Source organism: Rhamphochromis longiceps, linkage group LG7 (genome assembly GCF_057381845.1).
Source record: "Rhamphochromis longiceps isolate RC_006_pf linkage group LG7, R_longiceps_female_GT1.1, whole genome shotgun sequence".
NCBI lineage: Eukaryota > Metazoa > Chordata > Actinopteri > Cichliformes > Cichlidae > Rhamphochromis > Rhamphochromis longiceps.
Window position 1 is genome coordinate 51,777,705 of NC_140563.1, and position 17,147 is coordinate 51,794,851.

The 17,147-nt window shown below is 41.5% G+C and overlaps 2 protein-coding genes across 12 annotated transcripts in view; one reads left to right on the forward strand and one right to left on the reverse strand.

Annotated features, from left to right (window-relative positions):
- Positions 1-2,203, forward strand: part of cdk5rap2 (CDK5 regulatory subunit associated protein 2) — a 42,641-nt gene extending 40,438 nt beyond the window's left edge. For 10 of the 11 annotated variants that reach the window (XM_085414210.1, XM_085414214.1, XM_085414213.1 and 7 more), the window contains 5 exons: positions 11-160; positions 254-392; positions 626-672; positions 806-860; positions 1,263-2,203. In XM_085414210.1, coding sequence (XP_085270336.1) covers positions 11-160; positions 254-392; positions 626-672; positions 806-860; positions 1,263-1,408 — 537 coding nt within the window. In that variant the 3' untranslated portion in view covers positions 1,409-2,203. The remainder of the gene's footprint in view (positions 1-10; positions 161-253; positions 393-625; positions 673-805; positions 861-1,262) is intronic. The other variant, XM_085414217.1, reaches the window with a different exon arrangement.
- A 73-nt stretch (positions 2,204-2,276) lies between these two features.
- On the reverse strand, positions 2,277-16,647 carry nup188 (nucleoporin 188). The gene is made up of 43 exons (XM_085414223.1): positions 16,572-16,647; positions 15,109-15,163; positions 14,878-14,951; positions 14,705-14,789; positions 14,543-14,623; positions 14,322-14,366; positions 14,145-14,237; positions 13,904-14,023; positions 13,578-13,789; positions 13,227-13,341; positions 12,844-13,044; positions 12,204-12,284; positions 12,022-12,114; positions 11,808-11,927; positions 11,593-11,719; positions 11,333-11,491; positions 10,726-10,852; positions 10,533-10,620; positions 10,338-10,414; positions 10,135-10,249; positions 9,929-10,049; positions 9,783-9,849; positions 9,045-9,170; positions 8,686-8,926; positions 8,390-8,596; positions 8,137-8,306; positions 7,949-8,018; positions 7,790-7,857; positions 7,456-7,651; positions 6,902-6,979; positions 6,717-6,802; positions 6,480-6,625; positions 6,216-6,394; positions 5,894-6,094; positions 5,701-5,793; positions 5,442-5,594; positions 4,530-4,667; positions 4,354-4,428; positions 4,037-4,252; positions 3,783-3,914; positions 3,628-3,701; positions 2,904-3,033; positions 2,277-2,609 (listed from the first exon to the last, which is right to left on the reverse strand). The coding sequence occupies exons 1-43, from the start codon at positions 16,595-16,597 to the stop codon at positions 2,430-2,432; spliced, it is 5,241 nt and encodes a 1,746-aa protein (XP_085270349.1). The 5' UTR covers positions 16,598-16,647; the 3' UTR covers positions 2,277-2,429.
- Between the last annotated feature and the right edge of the window lie 500 nt (positions 16,648-17,147).

Genomic DNA, 17,147 nt, shown 5'->3' on the forward strand with positions numbered 1-17,147 from the left:
ATCTTTGTAGGTGATTGAACAGCAGCATCTGAAGAGTTTATCCTGCAGCATTAACACCATGCACCAGGTGCTGGAGGAGGCTGGCCGACTGCTCAAACTGGTGTGGAGAGTATCTTTGCCAGTTGGGAACATAGCAAGAGACAGCTGCAACAACCAGCAGGTAAACACACGCACAGCACACATTGTGTATCCGGGCTCTCCAGTTAAACATCTGCAGACCAAATCCTTTCTTTCCTGCTATCCTCCAAATCAGGATGAGCTGCTGAGAAATGAGATAGCCCGACTGAAGAGCCGGCTGTCTCAGCAGGAGAGGATGCTGAGCGGAGCCATCAAGCGTCTCCGCACCACCAACCAGCTCAAAGAGGGAATGGAGAGAGTCATCATCGATCAGTGTAAGTTCATCTGCTTTTACTTTTAAGCTGCACAGAAGATGAAATGTGTGGTTGAAGCAGTTTTGCAGCTATTTGAGTTTATTGATGGAAGTATTTGTCAAGTCAGTCTCTCTGCTCCTGTTTTGTAGTTTTTCTTTGTGTGATATTATTTTATAAAGTAAATGTCAAGTCTTGATACCGGTATAATTATACAAGACTGTGGAAATGAATTGTTTTATTTTTGTCCTTTGTAGTGTCTCTGACCCATGGAGTGTTGAAGAAAGCCAGGGGGAATTTAGAGGTACGCCTACAGTAAGAAGTGTATGACCCAGTTATAATATGTCAGACTAATGCTGTTACCCACAGTGGTATTTTCTCCATTAGTGAATTACTCCTCTTTTCCCCCTTTTTTCCTCTCTGTGAAATATCGGTAGACAAATTACTGTACCCAGTTTGGCCTGAAAGGCCTGTCTGGAGGACCAGACGAAGGTTAGTGTGGATGCGTTGCTCTGGTTGTTTCTCCTGCATGAAGCAAATACCAGAATTTAAACGTGTAATGAGACACAGTTGTTGGGAGGATCATACCTACAACTGTGTCCTCCTAACACTGTATGGACTGTGTTAGGCTTTTTGATTTACGCTCACAGGGGTGTGTTTTGCGTGACCTTACAGCAAACATACTTTTAACTTTGCAACTATTCATTTAACAAGATGACAGATGCATGTGTCTGGAGATAAGATTGGAAAACTTACTTGAAATATTTTTTGTGCCTTAAGCATTGTTTTTGTTTATCCTGCATGTTTGTGGCCAAAGGTGTAAAGTGACCATTAAAGCCAGTCGTTTTTTTTTGTTTGTTTTTTTTACTGTACAACCTCAACTTCTCTTTTCAGGAAGTCCCAGTCAATGGCCAGTAGTAGACACTACAGACCCTCAGCCTGAGCAGACGAATGCCCCAGTCTCCAGGCAGACTTCAGAGAGGCACTCTGAATCCTCGGAGGATCCCAACAGCGACAACTCTTTGCAATGCAGCTACTAAAGGTGCCAGCAAAGCACTGACGCAGCAGCTTCCCAGTCTGCATCCTGCCTTTCCGTCCTGCTGTAAAACTGTCACCTTAACCTTAGAAAGCTAAGCTTTTCCTACCTTATTGCACATGCCCCGCCTTTACTTTGATTTCTATAAAAAGGTACTGAAGTTGTAAAAGTTCTTTAAATGCAAGAGTATGCCTCTGTAAATAATCTGTGCTATTCAGATATTTTCCTTTTATTCGTTTTATATGACGCATATGACAACATGACTGTATTTTATTACTGACTTCCAGTTTTTACTTGTTGTCGTCACCTGTCAGTTTATGTACAGGATTGTTTAGATCAACTGTGTTCTAGCAAGTATGTGCAAATGCAGTAAAATAAACTGAATGCTGAAGCCTTCGAGTCTGCAGCAGTTTGATTTTACAAAGTGGATTCAAAAAGAAATTCTAATCAGAATTTGTGGTACAAAAGTTCCTTTATTAGAATATGTTTGTTTAAGTAGAAATCACAGCGACCACATCAAAACCCGTACACTGAGAAGCACAAAAAAAGAAAATGGCAAAGATCACGACTTCAAAGACATGAGAATTAGAAAAGTGTTGAACCGCTTTACAGGATAGGTTTTTCTATTACACTTAGACTAAAAAGATCAAGTGATAAAAGGTCGATTTTTTCTTTTTAAGTAGCACTTGAAATGTGTCTGGGCCTTCCAGGTTGTCAAAGTGACCTATAAAACTAGGTCACAACGTGGGACCACAGTCGTTGGTGTTTTATTGTTTAGTCATAGCACCAAGATCCCAAAGACTCACTCTTCATAATGATGAAGACATCAGGCAGCTTCTTGTGTTGACTTTTTAAATGTTTTCGTTGTGGTCATGTGATAGATTTGGCAAAATTCGGCTCCGAGTTTTAGACAACGTCCTCTGTGCAGCTAGAACAAGTACGAACTAATGGCTGCTGCAGAACGACTATTTGTTCAGGGGGAAGACAAAAAAAAAAAAAACTGCCTATGTTATGGATATCCACACCTATCTCTGCACAAGTCTGACGAAAGCCTGAACAAGCTGGATGAATGGCTCCTGACCCTCATGACTCGCCTTGGAGCCCGGCGTAGGTGGTTTGGACTGGGTAGAGGGGAGGATGGCACTGGCAGGAGAGGATGGCGAGCCCCTCCGGAAATGGCGGAAGAGGCTTGAGAGAAGAGTACTCTGAAAGAGAAACGCAATCAAATGCATCATGCTAAGACATGGAGTAAGCATCCTTTATAATACAAGGCTGCTGCTATTTTATGTCTGACAGATGAGATGAGGCATCCTGTTTTAATACTGTAGAAGGTGCAGTTTAATGCCAGCTTCATGATTACACACTAGCAATAACTGGATAGAATTCATACATTTTTCACAGATACACAGAAAAACACACTTGTTGTTGGTTCTTGTGTTTATAGCAAAAAACCCAAAATGTTTGAACAGCTTTGGGTTGGAACAGATGTGCCGTCTCACCAGTTCTGAGCTGAGCTCTTGCTTGAGCCTCTGTTTGTCTCGAGGGAGGATGGAAGGATCTTTGAGGCACCGAACAGCCTGAGAGATCAACACGTAGAAACAGTTCTCCATGGTGAACATGAGGAGTGACCTGGAGGGGAGACACCAGTTAATCATTTCAATATTTGTATTTGACAGTAAAACAAACAGTATCTTGGAAAAGATGCAATTGGCTTATCGTAGCAACCTGTAAGGAGAAACAGTTGCTGGTCATCTTATGCAACATGAGAGATGTGTCTGGAAAGGTGTCAAACAAGGCCTGGAGGCCAAACACTTGGCCCACTGAGCAGCTTTGGAAAATGTGAAGAAGAAATAACTCGCATACACATATTTCAGTTTAACCCCAAAGCGTCGTCCTGACAGATGTCTTTTATTTACTTCAGCAGCTTTTTTTTTTTTTTTAAATCGTGTAGAAAGACTGAGATGTGCTGTTAAAATCACATTTCATTTTCCTATATAAAGGTCAGAAATTAAATGTGCATCTAAAGATCTTTACACTGACAGTGGGGGAAGTTTCGTTGGTCTGGCCTGGTTAAGATGCTAAACTCCACATTACTTCTTAGTTGCCACGTACCAGAGTGTCTCATTTTCTCATTAACTCAAAGCAAAACCCCCAGTTTCATTTTCCCACAGTCGGTTTCCTTGAAAGTGTTTCATATCTAGTGTTACACGCCATATCACTCACTTCAGCGCTTGGATCTCCTCTGATGAAGCTAGTGATGCTATACTCAGGGAAACCGGTTCCTTCTTCTTCTCCATCTATTAACAAACAGCAGAAAATGCGAATGCAATAAGCTGTAAAGACCTTTGATTATAATAATAAAGAATATAAACACCTACCTCGCTCAACATGCTCAGGCTGACATTGATGGTGGCCAGCAGGGTCCCAAATGAAGGAGCAACGTCAGGGTCAAAAGCCGGAGTTGTGAAGCTAAGCACGAAGAGCGTGCTGTACTCGGCCAGGTCCATAGACTGATACAAACACAGAGACAGTCAGCATCTCATCACCTTTTTTTTTTTTTCTTTAAAAAAAAAAACAACGCCTGTTTTTAAAGATCTGCAGAAATGTCACCATGCAGCAGGAACAAACAGACCTGGTCCAGGAGTATCTGACAGCAGTCTGGGGTGAAGTGCTGCAGAGTTGCCAGGGTTTTGCTGAGGATCTTTAGAAGACTGCACTGCACAGCTAGCAGTGCCTTCTGCTCCGCCTCCTCCCTTTCCCCTCCACCTGCTGCTTCTTTAGTTGACGTTTGAGTGGGCCGCTGTGTCCTGGGTAAGGGACCAGGGGGCAAAGCCTCACCGTTTTTAGCCTAAGAAAGAACAACAGAAAACAATCAGCCATTTATCTGAATGTATAAACAACAATCTACAAATTTATATTAAAGAAGAAAAAAAAGACTAAGTTTCTGACCTGGAGGTAGTGATGAAGCATCTTTTTGCTGTGGAGCAGATGGGTGCAGGTCTGGCACAGATAACAAAGGTTTACCTGAAGAGACAGATGGAAACAGAAACACTAAATTACCAAAAGCTGAACAACAATTGGAGCTGTGCTCTCCTCATTGATGTGGTGATTTCCTTTTGACTTGCCTGAACATCTCTGAGCAGTTTGGGCAGGTGAAACTGCCACTCCTTACAGAAGCTCGAGAGCTGCAGCAGAAAACCAACTGTGTGATCGGCCTCATCCAGGCAGGCCAGGCTCTGCACGGTCCTCACTGCATTCAGACACTGAGCGGGAGAGAAAGTGACGACTTTATTTAAAAGATGCCAACAAAAAGAAGACTGCAGGCAGTAGCTAGACACAACATAACAGGAATACAGTCCTGTCCAAGGGTCAGGAAGCTCAGTGTACTTAACAGGTCCACAGTTGTGCATAAGCTGCACAAATAACTGTTTATTTTTGGAACTGCAGGAGCACTTGGGACTGAGGACTCACCAGGCACTGCACTGGGTGGTCAGGTGCTGTGCTCATAAAAGACTGTCCATAAAAGGACAGGGACAGCAACAACACTCAGGTAGGCTGTGGTGTTTAAAGGATGCTTGGCTAATACTAAGGGGCCCACTGATACTTTTGTTGCACATATTTGGAATTCCTGACTTAAAACTAAATACTTTACTGCTAGACAGACAAAACAGGCAGGCTGAAGATGACATCTTTAGATTTAACCTCCTAGGACCTGGCGTCCACCTATGTGGACATCACATTTTGGGATGTCCAGACCAAAATAATACATTTTGCTCTACAAGGGCCTGATATCCAGATACGAGGACATTATACTGCCACTGTTCTATCTAAATTCAAAACAAATGTCCTTATATGTGGATCTCATTTCTCTCAGAAACAAAAATCAGTTCGGGTCTTTGGAGGTTAAGAAATTCGATGGGTGTCGTTCTAGTTTTACACCCACAGACACATTTAAGAGGCAGCCCTAAAAGAAGACAAGCATGATGACATGTTTTTGTCTTTTCCCTTGTTAACACAGTAAGTTACTGCAGTCACACCTGTAGTATACGTTCCTGATGCACTCCGACAAAGTCCAGGGCTTCGTTGATGAAGTTGTAGCGCAGCGTCTTAAGCAGACTCTCCATTAGAGACATGCAGAGGCGGTACACCCCGGGCCAGCAGGCCAAATCCTGGGACTTCCGGGAGAAGCTCTGCTCAGAGACATGTACACACGATGTTAACTTGACATGAATGCACCATGTCCTCCATCATCAATCCATGCTTTTATGTGCAAGGTGGGGGAAAAAAATATTTCACCTGTGATGTGCCATTTGGTGAGACCTCATACACACTCAAAAGAGGCAGGCAGATGGTCTGAGTGACTCCCGCTCCTGCCACAGCTGCTGCCCCCTGAAGGAAAACGGACAACATCCTCAACATCTGCTCAAATTCTTCTGATCTATAAACTGGGTTTAAAGTACTAAAGCGTAAAAGGTGTGTTTGTGTTTACCTGCGGAGTACGGGCCAGCGTGAGCAGCAGGTGAAGTGCAGCCTCAGTAAAGTACAGGTTGCGTTTCATGCGAAGGCTCAGTTCAACGGCACTGAGCACTGAGGGGAGGAGGGGGACCTTCCTCATCACTGAGACCCAGTGCTCACCATCCTCATCAGTGCGGCACAGCTCCTTCGCCAAGTGGAGAGCCAAAACACACACCTGATTTAAAGGGAGGAAAAAAAGTATGTTTATACAGTACATGTTGGGACAATTGATCTAAAATAGATCAGAAAACTAAATAAACTTGAACCTTCATCAACAACAACCTCGCCACGCTTACCCCGTCTCTCTGGTCCTTCTGTGGGCCCCGAGGAGAGTCCGTCTCCATGCTGTCCTCGTCCTCCACCGTGTCTCCCAACTGGCTCGTGTGTCGCATGTTGTCAATAAGTGCCAGGGCCTCATCTTTCACCGTCTCACATACAGACAGCAACAACTGGGGCAGCTGGGAAATATCTCCACCTAGATGTCAAAAAACACACGCCAAGTCATTACCGCTCCGACACTTTCTTAAAACACAGACAAACATCAGATGTGTGCTTCTTACCGTCCAGTCCCTGAATCTGCAGCACAGAAATGAGTGCGGAGAAGATTTTGGCTTTGGTCCTTTCCATCAGCTGCTGGTCAGCCTGCAGGACACTATCCAGGATAAGGGAGAGGGGAGACAGGATGTCCGGAGCTGAAGCTACCACACTGGAGATAAAGATTTAGAGAAGATAAAGGAATGAGGCGACAGCTAGTGCGCAGTGCTGGGCCTTCACTTGTCAAAGGCATGAGTACACACCTTCTCCACTGTTTAAGGAGGATGAGAAGTAAAGTGGCCATCATGGATCCAAGTCGAAGACAAGGCGCAGACGTGGGCGTTGTCAACTGAAAGAGTGACCAAGAGTTTAAAAAGTAAACTAGTGATAAGAGAAGAAATAAAAAGTCACAGAATACAGGAAAATATTTCATACTACGGTAACTTACAGCAGCTTTAGTCCCATCTAGGACATCCATGAAAAGGGTCAGCTTAGTTGAGTCCTCAGTTAAGTGCATCACATCAGACTGAAAAAATAAAACACAATCACACATCGTTTTCATCTGAGCTTGTTCTAGACAGGATTATCAAGACGCAGTTAAAGTCTCAAATTCTGGGAAATGCACAAATTCTTTTTTCTACAAGAGGCGCATGAGAAGATCAGTACTTCTCAACTCCCATTAAATATGACTAAACAGCAAAAACAAGCCTGTTAGCTTAGCTTGGAGTGAGGACTGTATGCAGAGGAGAAATAGTAATAATGATACTTCTTTTTATCCTTACACATCATCAAATTTTCACTTGATTAACACTGTCAAAATCTGATGATGATAATATTACCGTAGTATAACAGCTACAGAAAATTTGTACACATAATATCATTATTTACAGGAATTAAACTTAAAATGCAAGTGAAGGAAGGTAGGTTGCAGTACCATCATGAGATCAACGTTTCGCTTTTAAACGTAACTTTCGGGCCATGATTGTGTGTACTTGAACATACGTGGTTAGTGGAAAGAATCAGCAACATCCGCCAGGCAGAGATCAACATCTGGGCCTCTGTGAAGTAGCAGATGCCTTCTTCCTCCATCTCTGCCACATGGCACACCAGTGACTTGACGTACTGTGACCAGTACTCATAGCGTCGTGCGTTGGAGAACTTCTGAAGCCCGTCCTTCAAGGACTGTTCCAAAGAGCCGCTGCAATAACACAAATATTCATCAACATTAAATATGTATAATCTAAGACATCATTGTAAATAAAGGGATATGTATACAAAGATGTATTTAATATTAAAAAATAATGTTATTATTATTTGATATGGACTCTGAAATCACCTGACAACATAGTAGATCTCCAGGCCGATGATTTTCATGACAAAAGCGCAGGTCTCCAGAACGCAAGGCTGGGGACAAGTTACATTTTCATCATTTTACACGTTTACTGACTTTTAAGTACTCATGGAAACAGTGTAACTAAGCAACACAGCAAAATACCTCTGTGGTGTCTGAAGGTGGGGTGAGGGTTCCAAAAAGAGGTGTCGTCAAATTCTCCCAAAACCTCTCTCTTTGGTTTAAAAAAAAGAAAAGAAAAGAAACAAAACACCATACAGCATGTTAATCATGTGGTTTTTCACCTTCACATGTTGTTCCAACTCAAAGTGAGACTGAGAACATTTACTTACTTTGTACGTAAGACAGAGATGGCACTATCCCTGCGATCCTGCCAGAGGGCCAGGAGGAAGGCCAGACCTGCTCGGTGTAGCAGCGGGGGGCACCAGTACTTGCCCTGCTGTTTGGAGTCGATCAGGTCCAACACGACATGAAGACAGCTCCACTCACCCAGCAGGAACTCCTACAAGTTTAAAACAAGGATGTCTTTAATGAAGCTGCAGCAGTGGGAAAAGTAAAACCAAAGTTACTTCCTGCACTTTATACCTTTGATCCTTCGTTTCCATCTTTGACTTCCAGGTTGAGAAAAAGCTCAATGAGGCCAGGCTGGGTTTCCACAGCGACGGTGAGAAACTCAAGGATCATGACTTTGATCCTCATGTCTTCCGTCTTGCTCTGCAGCCGAGTGAGGAACGCATCGCGGATGGCTGCTGCATCGCTCCCGAGACAAGCGTAGACCGACATGGGAGCCACCTGGCAACACGAGGTCAACGTCAGTGTTTAGTTATGTAACAAAAACACCAACCACATATTCACATATTGTTTAAAAGTGGAAGTCTTACTGTGGCGAGCCTTTTGAGCAGCTGGATTGCGAGACGAGGGAGTGCTGGATCGTGTTTGTGGTAGATATATTTAGCTAGGACGACTATTAGGTTATTGCCGTGGCCACCGTGCTGTGTCAGCGCCTGCTCCAGTGGGGACACTGTGTCCGAAGGCGGTTTCAAACGGATTACGTTGTTTGTGACAGAAAAGGCCAGTTTGACAGTCTGGATGAGCATCTGACCAGGACCCTCAGAGCCACAGCTGGACAGCACCAAGAAAAAAAATATAATACAACTAATGTCAGTTAAACAAATAATAATAATGGAGAGCTGAGTGCTTACTATGAGGAAAGGTTGACTGAACACATCCAACTGCTCACCTGCTGGGTTGTGCAGCCAGGACCACATCTATGGTGTCAACTCCAACTCCCATTATATTGACAACTGCCTGTCCAGCTTCTGTATTTGCAAGGCTGTAGATACACAGAGACTGCAGGCTGGGAGCGCTGCATTAACAAGGAAAGGAGTAAATAAACAACTACATGAGTAAAAAGGCAACTGTTAGTTAGTTGCAACCATTATTAATTAATCGACAATTTTATGATTGTTTGGGCAGGCACAAAGCAGGTGCAGTTACAGCCTGTAAAGTGTAACTTTAATCCACACAGAAGTGCCAAAAGAGATCCACTTAACACCAAGAGCAAATCAATCCTCAGACTTCCATTGTAAAATATTCAGATTTAGAGCAAACAGACATTTTTCTAGAGATGTTTGTGTTTAAGAAAAGAAAAGAAGACATTCTAGTTCTAGTATGTCAGCACACATTAACAGCTGTTTATCTCCCTAAACAAGCTGGCTAGTGATTCCCATCCTCTCATCCAAATATGGTCCACTTCTTGTTCCCAAATAGCAAGAAAGAAACAAAATATTTTTATTTTAACAAACTGGAAAGATTAATGCACATTTTACACCATTCCAGTATTAGAGAATCGTCATATAAGCACCCTTGTTATGTTTAAGGTTATTACCCTTAAAAGCCTGTTTGTAGGACCTGACTGTTTAGCATTGTGACATCAGAGAAAATGTGCAGGTGACAGAGTTCAGACACTGTTCCTTACCTGCCTTGGTCCTCTCCCTCTGGGCTCAGATTGAGAATGGCATGGATCAGCTCCAAAATAAGACAACCTGCAGCAGCACAGAGAAGCCAGTTTGTATACAAGTTTAATTTGTCTCCAGACAAGAAGCAAAGGGAAAACACCCTCACCTATCCTCTCTCTGACACCATAGGTGTTGTAACGCCACTTATGGTACGTGGGCAGCATCTCCTTCAACACCAGCAGCACACAGGGGATCAGACCTTTGTTCTGAGTGCTGCCGAGCTGACCCTATGATAAAAATAAGTACACATGATGCACATTATAGTAGCAGGACAACATTTTGAAAGATTACATAACTTTTAAAAAATGTTACCTTAACCAGAGTTGTAATGAGACGAAGGAAGGCAATAGTCACAGCATATTCTCCCCTGGGCTGCTCAATCTGAACTAGCAGGTTGCCATAGTTACCTGCTTTCATCCCCTCAGCACTGAGGGGAAAAATAAAACAGTTGAGTAAAACGCTGATATATCCAAGGCATATTAAGTAATACCTGGCACTCTGTTTGGCCTCTTTACCTTATGCACTGGGCCATGCTGGTCAGAGGGTTGGAGGCAAAGGGGAGGAAGCCAGTGTGGTGCAGACTGGACCACACCTGAAGATTGATTAAATAAATAAATAAGATATGAACTGGGTGAAGAAAGTTCAAAAGCACTGGCTTTAAATCCCTCATTTTACTTCATGTTCACACTGCGAGCACTGAGCACACCCACCTTCCCTGGCATCCTTGCAGCCAGCACAGAAAGGCAGTTTACACAGGAAGCAATCACATCCACTGGGGGGTTGATGACGGATGTTAACCTGAGAGAAAAGACAGATTATAATACCAGAATCATATCAAGATTATTTCTGGCAGAGCAAACAGCACAAAAAGTTTAATGTGTGTCACTCAAAAGTTTACTTTACCTCTGCAGCAGCATGTAAATGCGTGAGGTCAGAGGCAGGAGGCAGTCAGACACTGTCCAGTCTGTGCTTATGATCTTATGGACTAGATCCAAGATGGGCTTCACGCGGGCACAGTGGGCTAAAACATCTGGTAAAAATATCAGTCAGTGATCAACAATCAGCTGATGAATGTGTTTCTTCATTAAATAATTCATTTTTAGGCATTTGGCTACTCCAGTAACTGGTGACATCAGCTACTGAATCATTGTATAACTGAGTGGAAATCTTTACGTGTAACTGTGATTATTTTAAACCTGTTGTGCAGGTTTTACAATTACTGTCATACCACATGATCATATGGCCTTATGGATTTACAAGTCTTATCAAGTTGTTTTGCTTCCCAGAAACTCAAGCAGAACTGTATTTAATAGGTTTTAACTGAGTATATGAGGTATATATTGTGAATGTTACGAGAAATGCAAATAACCATATTTCTTGTCATGTTTATCACACTCCATCCTCTTCTCCTTATCCAATCTGGTCAGAGTGCAGAAACCTATACTAGTTGTAGAGCCAGAAGCAGGGCAAACCTGGGCAAACCTTATAAACAAAATTAACTGCTATGTACCTGCAGTGGAAACAACATGGAGCAGCATCTCCACCTCACATGTGAAGAGAGTCCAGGAGCTGTAGGAAAACTCCCAGCGTACCACGTAGCCTTGCTCACCTGGACTCATCACCTGGCCCAGCACTCCCTGTGGCATCCACAGGTTTGTCTGGCCTGTGCCTAATGGTTGAGAACAGACATCCCCATTTAGTCACACAAGAGAAACACAGGGAAAACTTTCATCTATAACTCAGATTTAACAGTAATAATAACACACTAACCGAGAGGATAGAGGAGTTTGGGAGCTTGCCTCCTCCACAGTGTCTCGTCGTCATTGGAGATGATGTCATTAGACTTATGTTTGTAAACTTGAGTGTAGAAGGACATTTTATCCAAGAAGTTGTACACCTTTCACAAGGAAGTCAAAGTATATCAATAAATCATTTACAGAAAGATACGTTGCATGTGTGTATGTGTGTGCATGTGTGCCATTTACCTTTTTAACAGTCGACTTGTTTGAAAGCAGTGCAGTTAGAAGCTGCAGCAAGGGTCCGATCTTATGAGGAAACATCCCCACTGCGCTGTCCAGGATCATTCCCAATCCCATGTTTGGCTTCTGGATTAAACATTTAATAAACGAGATACATCATCAACATTTATAATTCCATTTTATTTTTAATAAAAGATTCTCTTCTGTGTGCTTTTCCCACCAATTCCCAAAAGATTTCAGCCAGACTTGGAGCAGAAAGGACCTCACAGGCAGCATCGATAAGGTGGGAGCTCTGAGTCGCCACACCATCAGTCTGTAATACACATCATAAGAAAGCAAATTATCACCACATGTTATAAATAGGTCTGTGAGGATCAAGACATGTAGAGTCAAGGTGCATACCTGTAAACTTTCTTCTTCAAAAGAGGTGATCACAAATGAGAGGAGACCATAGACGCACATTTTTGCTGTGCTTGCTGTACACTGAAGAAATAAAAAGTGAAAAAAATGATGGAATTTTAATGGAAAACAAGACAGTCACCACTCTTTGAGCAAATGTTGGTTGCTACTTACATTTCTATCTATAATTTGTAAAAGTGCAGCATTACTTTACAGATTTTGAAAGAAATCATTATGAAACCTGAGGTCTGAAGTTTAGCACAGGTCTTGACAAGGAAACTGATGCATGATGATCAGTATAATACATTACTATTGTAACAGGAGGTTTTCATTCTGGACACTTGATTATAGATTGGTTTAGATCTGCGCACTTAGTGATTTCATTAGCTGCTGATGACAAACAGAAGCACCCTGAGCGTTCTTTACCACTACTGCTCATGCTGCATGGACTTTATTTAAAGCATGGCTTATGATTTGTGAAAGAACAAAGGTGTGTATCAGCAGGACATAATTTAAAGCTATGTCAGATAACAGAGGCAGCATAACAGATGACAGAGGGAGTTCTCCTTTAAGTGAACAGAATTTTTTTGTAAATTTGCTTCTTATAAACTTCTAAAGGGTCAATCAATCTGAAATATCTTACATTGTTCCCTGAGACTCCAAGACCTTTGAGCATTGTTGAAAGGTACTTGAAAACACCCAGCTGGAGGGCGGTGTTGCCTATCCTCCTGATCACAGGGCTGGTATCATCTGGTCTAAGTGTGTGTCTTAGCAGGACCCAGGCCAACAATACCGGTGCGTGATGAGGGATGTCACCAAATGTCAGTAGCAGCTGATCCATTTCCTAGAAGAGCCAACAATTCTTATGAGTATTTAAACACATTCTCATTATATGCTCTGCGTGAGTTAACAGAAGCCTAGCCAATTTTAGCCTAATTTATTTAAATGTTTCACTTTGTAAGACAAGTCTGTGAACCAATATTAACATTAAGTCTATGAATGCAGCAGCCAAAAAACAAACTGAACCTTAACCACGGCCGGAGCACTAGAGAACTGGTGCTGATCTGTACAATCCTCAAGAGCACACTTGTGCAGGAAGTCTATGTCCATTCCTTCAACCAGGATGAGCGCGCTCAGGTATCTGCCGGGCAGAGAGACAGACAGGACATCATAAACTACGGAAGGAATGAAATATTTAGGTTTCTGACATATCCGGTAAAAAAAGTCTATTGAATATGAATCAACTGATGATTAATCTCTGTATAGGAAGACATCATGTCACTGTAATAATGAAAATACTGAAATGTCTTCATAATGTCTGTCAATTAAAAATATCTGGGAAAGACATGAACCGCACATAAACTTTGTGCCTCTTACCCGATCCGGTCGACCAGCGCATCCATGCTCTTATCTACCAGGTGTCTGTTAGTCTGCCGCAAACCGAAGCCTTGTTCTTTGAACATCTTGGTGAAGTTCAGAAGGTCAGATGGGTTCATCTCAAAGTAAGCATAATACAGAAAGATGATCTCGAGCAGCAGAGACTGTTCTCTCAGACACTGCAGGAACCATCTTGACACCTGCCGCTCCGTCTGAAAAAAAATAATATCTACATTATTTTGCATCCTTGACAGGAAAATATCTCCCACAGCTACCTCGCAATAGGAAGGATATTAAGCCAACGCCAACCAAACTTGTGTCATCACCATGAGGTTTCCGTGAGTTTCCCATGTTGGTGCCTCTGCCTTGAAGAGACTCTCAAACTGCAACTGGTATTTGCTCACCAGGTCCTTCTCCAGCTTTTTGACACAGTCACTGTACTCAGCCTAAACAACATAACATAACTAAGGTTACATTACTAAAGCAACAACAATCCCAAGCACAATTAGTTTTTTAAAAGCTGTGTTCCACAATTTAGTGAGTAATGCTAAGACTGGAGCTTCTCACCCTGTAGGGATGTCGCTCATCCTGAAAGTATGTGAGCAGGAGAAGGACACATCTGAGCAAACACATGCGTTCCTCATAGTAATAGTCTGCTATCTGCAAAAACAAACACAAAAGCTGTCATACTTACTGAACTAAACATGTGCTGTGTCAAGAAAAGCAGAAGATCCGTGTACTGACCTTAAGCAGTAGTGCCTGGCTTTGCCGCTCATCCTTGAGTACAACCTACAAAAAAAAAAAAAAAAAAAAAAAGGTATTCATTTAACATCGAAACGTCTTTCACAACATCTTTTTACGGTCTTACATTTTTTGTTCCTGTGATGCAACGGCAAATCTCAGTTACACTGAAAGCTACGAGTTCAGACAGATTTCACAATGAAAATATCTGTCAGGACAGATACCTTTAATGAATCACGGGTTCCTCTGTAGTCTTCCTGTAGGTAGCACTGCAAAAGCTGAACACTCTGCTGTTCATCGAGACTCTGTAACATGAAATCATCATTAAATACACACTACAAAATAAAGACTGGAAATCATTCTTGATTGACATTTTGAAGTCTTACCAATAATTTACTGATCCTTAGACCAAAGTCCTTCAGGGGCTGTGCAACATCTTTCTTCTCTTTTACTTTCTCAGCAGAGGATGAGCTGTAACAGGTGATGCTTGCAGTTACCTTTTATATGGTTACTTTTATTAACTACAGTAAATTTGATGTGAAAATAACTGTAACTATACCTGGGTGGCTTGTAGTAACTAAGTCCTTGATGAAGTCTATCCCAGTGTCTGTCGAGCTCTACCTCTATCTGAGCCTGTGACCATCCAACATTAATAACAGAGAGAAAAATCACTGTGATTGTTTTATTACCTTTAAAAAAGAAAACATTACAACAAGCTATTTTTTTTGGAGCAGTAAAGAGTCCAGCACACTTGTTATGTGCTGGACACTTTTCTTCAACAAGGACATACCGGCTCTCTCAACGCAGACCTCCCCAGCAATATGGTCCATAATTCCCTACAGCTCCTGGGAAACAAATTGGTTTATTTTAGAAAAGCAACGATTGGGATTAATGCATTAAAGTTTTTACAGTTATTAGAACTGAGCCTTTTAACTAAAGAGGGATGAAGGTGTGGGATTTAATAAGTGTGCACTTCTGTCCACCCTTTTTCAAATATGTAAACTAAATCAGCAAATGTGTAGCAATATTGTACCCTGTTTTAGTTTATTTACAAACAGCTATTTTTTGTTCAATTTAAAAAAAAAAACTTTCTATGAATTGGTTACATGTTTGAAAGAAACTGAACAAAGCAAAACAAACTTGCCCTGATGCCATCAAACAAAAAGACAGACCTACTTCCCAAAACTATAAACACTTCCCCCGTTTTCGTACATGACTCACTTTTTGTGGGAAGAAAAAAAAAAGGATAGAAAACTCAGTATGTCCATAGGGTCCAGAAAGATTTCCATGGAAGCATTAAAAATAACGATTATCTTTATATTTCTAATCATGTTAGTTTAGAGTGTGTGAAAATGAACAGACTATTTAAAGCAATCATCGTAATTCCTACACAGTTAATGCAACTTTTTTGGTAAACCTTGTGCAAAATTAAAACTCAAAGTGTGCAGTTTGATGACATTTTAGTTATTTATTTTACATCTACTGTGGTGAGGTACTAAGACAACAACATAAAAATGCTGTCCATGGCAGCATAGTTTTTGACCAGACTTGAGATGTCACCGGTACTTTAAAGCTCAATACATGTTTGCATACATAAACATTTGTTGGGGTCCTCAATATGAGTCTGTTGTCTTGTTATTATGATATCCATGGATATGTTTTAAATACCTCTCTTCAATGATAGCCCTTCATCAGCGTTCCCTAAAACTAAATTAGTTTATTTGTACTTACAGAGATGGATAGGCTTTTGCGATTTGTTGTCAAGTCTAACTCTTTTTAGTTTGTTTTGGAGGTCAAGTTTAAAGATTTTAAACCTAACTCAGCTGTTTTCCTGACAGTATCAAAACAGTAGAGTTAGCTTCTCAATTAACACCAACTAAGCAAGCCCAGCGGTTACTGAATGTAACGGAGAGTCGACGGCTTTATCTCGCTGTAAGTACGGTGTCTTTAAATAAACCAGCGCCGTTAATACAATATCTAATGTAAACAGTTTGCAGTGGCGGTATGCTGTTGTTGACATGCGGCTGGCACACCGCGCTACTGAAAAGCCATTCAAATCTTTAGCGGCTAGTACTTGCTAAGCTAAGTCAGCGTGGTGCTAACTGCTCAAACGCAAAAAGTGAAATATACACATCACTGCTGGTCTGATTTAGTAAACAGGAGCGCTGTGTAAAAATTATACCCACTGGAAAACGCTGCAAAAATAACTCAAACAACGCACGCTTTAGCTAAAGTAAGTTGCTATGTGCCTACCTGACGCTCATCTCCGATTCCGCCATCTTCGCGTCTGCTATGTGATTGGTTGTTGTGCTGGCTCATCAGTGACGTCGAAAGCGCCTTCGTCACCCTCGGAGCCAACGGCTGGGCGCCTTGTTCTTCTTCGTAAAAGAAGATGTTTACTTTATAATAAACTTATTAGTTATCTTAGCTCAATTTTATTTTCACAAATGCAAATACAGTAACAAAAAACCTAATTTTAAACATTACTATAATGATGTTTTATGTTACATAAAATTGATTAGTGGATCACTTAACAAAAAGGCTATGAAAACTATTACTATTTGTAGTAATTACAAATTATTTGAATGTATGTAATTCTTTGTATTACACCCCCTGGCATATGTTAATTTTGTTCTGATTGTATACATGTTCTGTATACTGTTTCTTAATAAAGTTTAATATTTTGAAAAAAAAATAGGTAATAAAAGAGTGAACGAGCACGTATCTGAACTTATGAATAAACAGTCTGCGATTCATCAAAAAAAAAAAAAAAAAAAAAAAAGCCTTGTTCTTCTTCGTGAAGCAGCGGCCGTCCTGAGTTCAACTTTA

Coding starts and splice junctions, on each gene's coding strand:
- nup188 (XM_085414223.1), bottom strand. CDS start 16,597: ATGGCGGAATCGGAGATGAGCGTCAG. Junction 14,024..14,144: donor ATGAGCGACATCCCTACAGG/GTGAGAAGCTCC, acceptor TATGTTGTTTAG/GCTGAGTACAGTGACTGTGT. Junction 11,492..11,592: donor CAAACTCCTCTATCCTCTCG/GTTAGTGTGTTA, acceptor CTCAACCATTAG/GCACAGGCCAGACAAACCTG.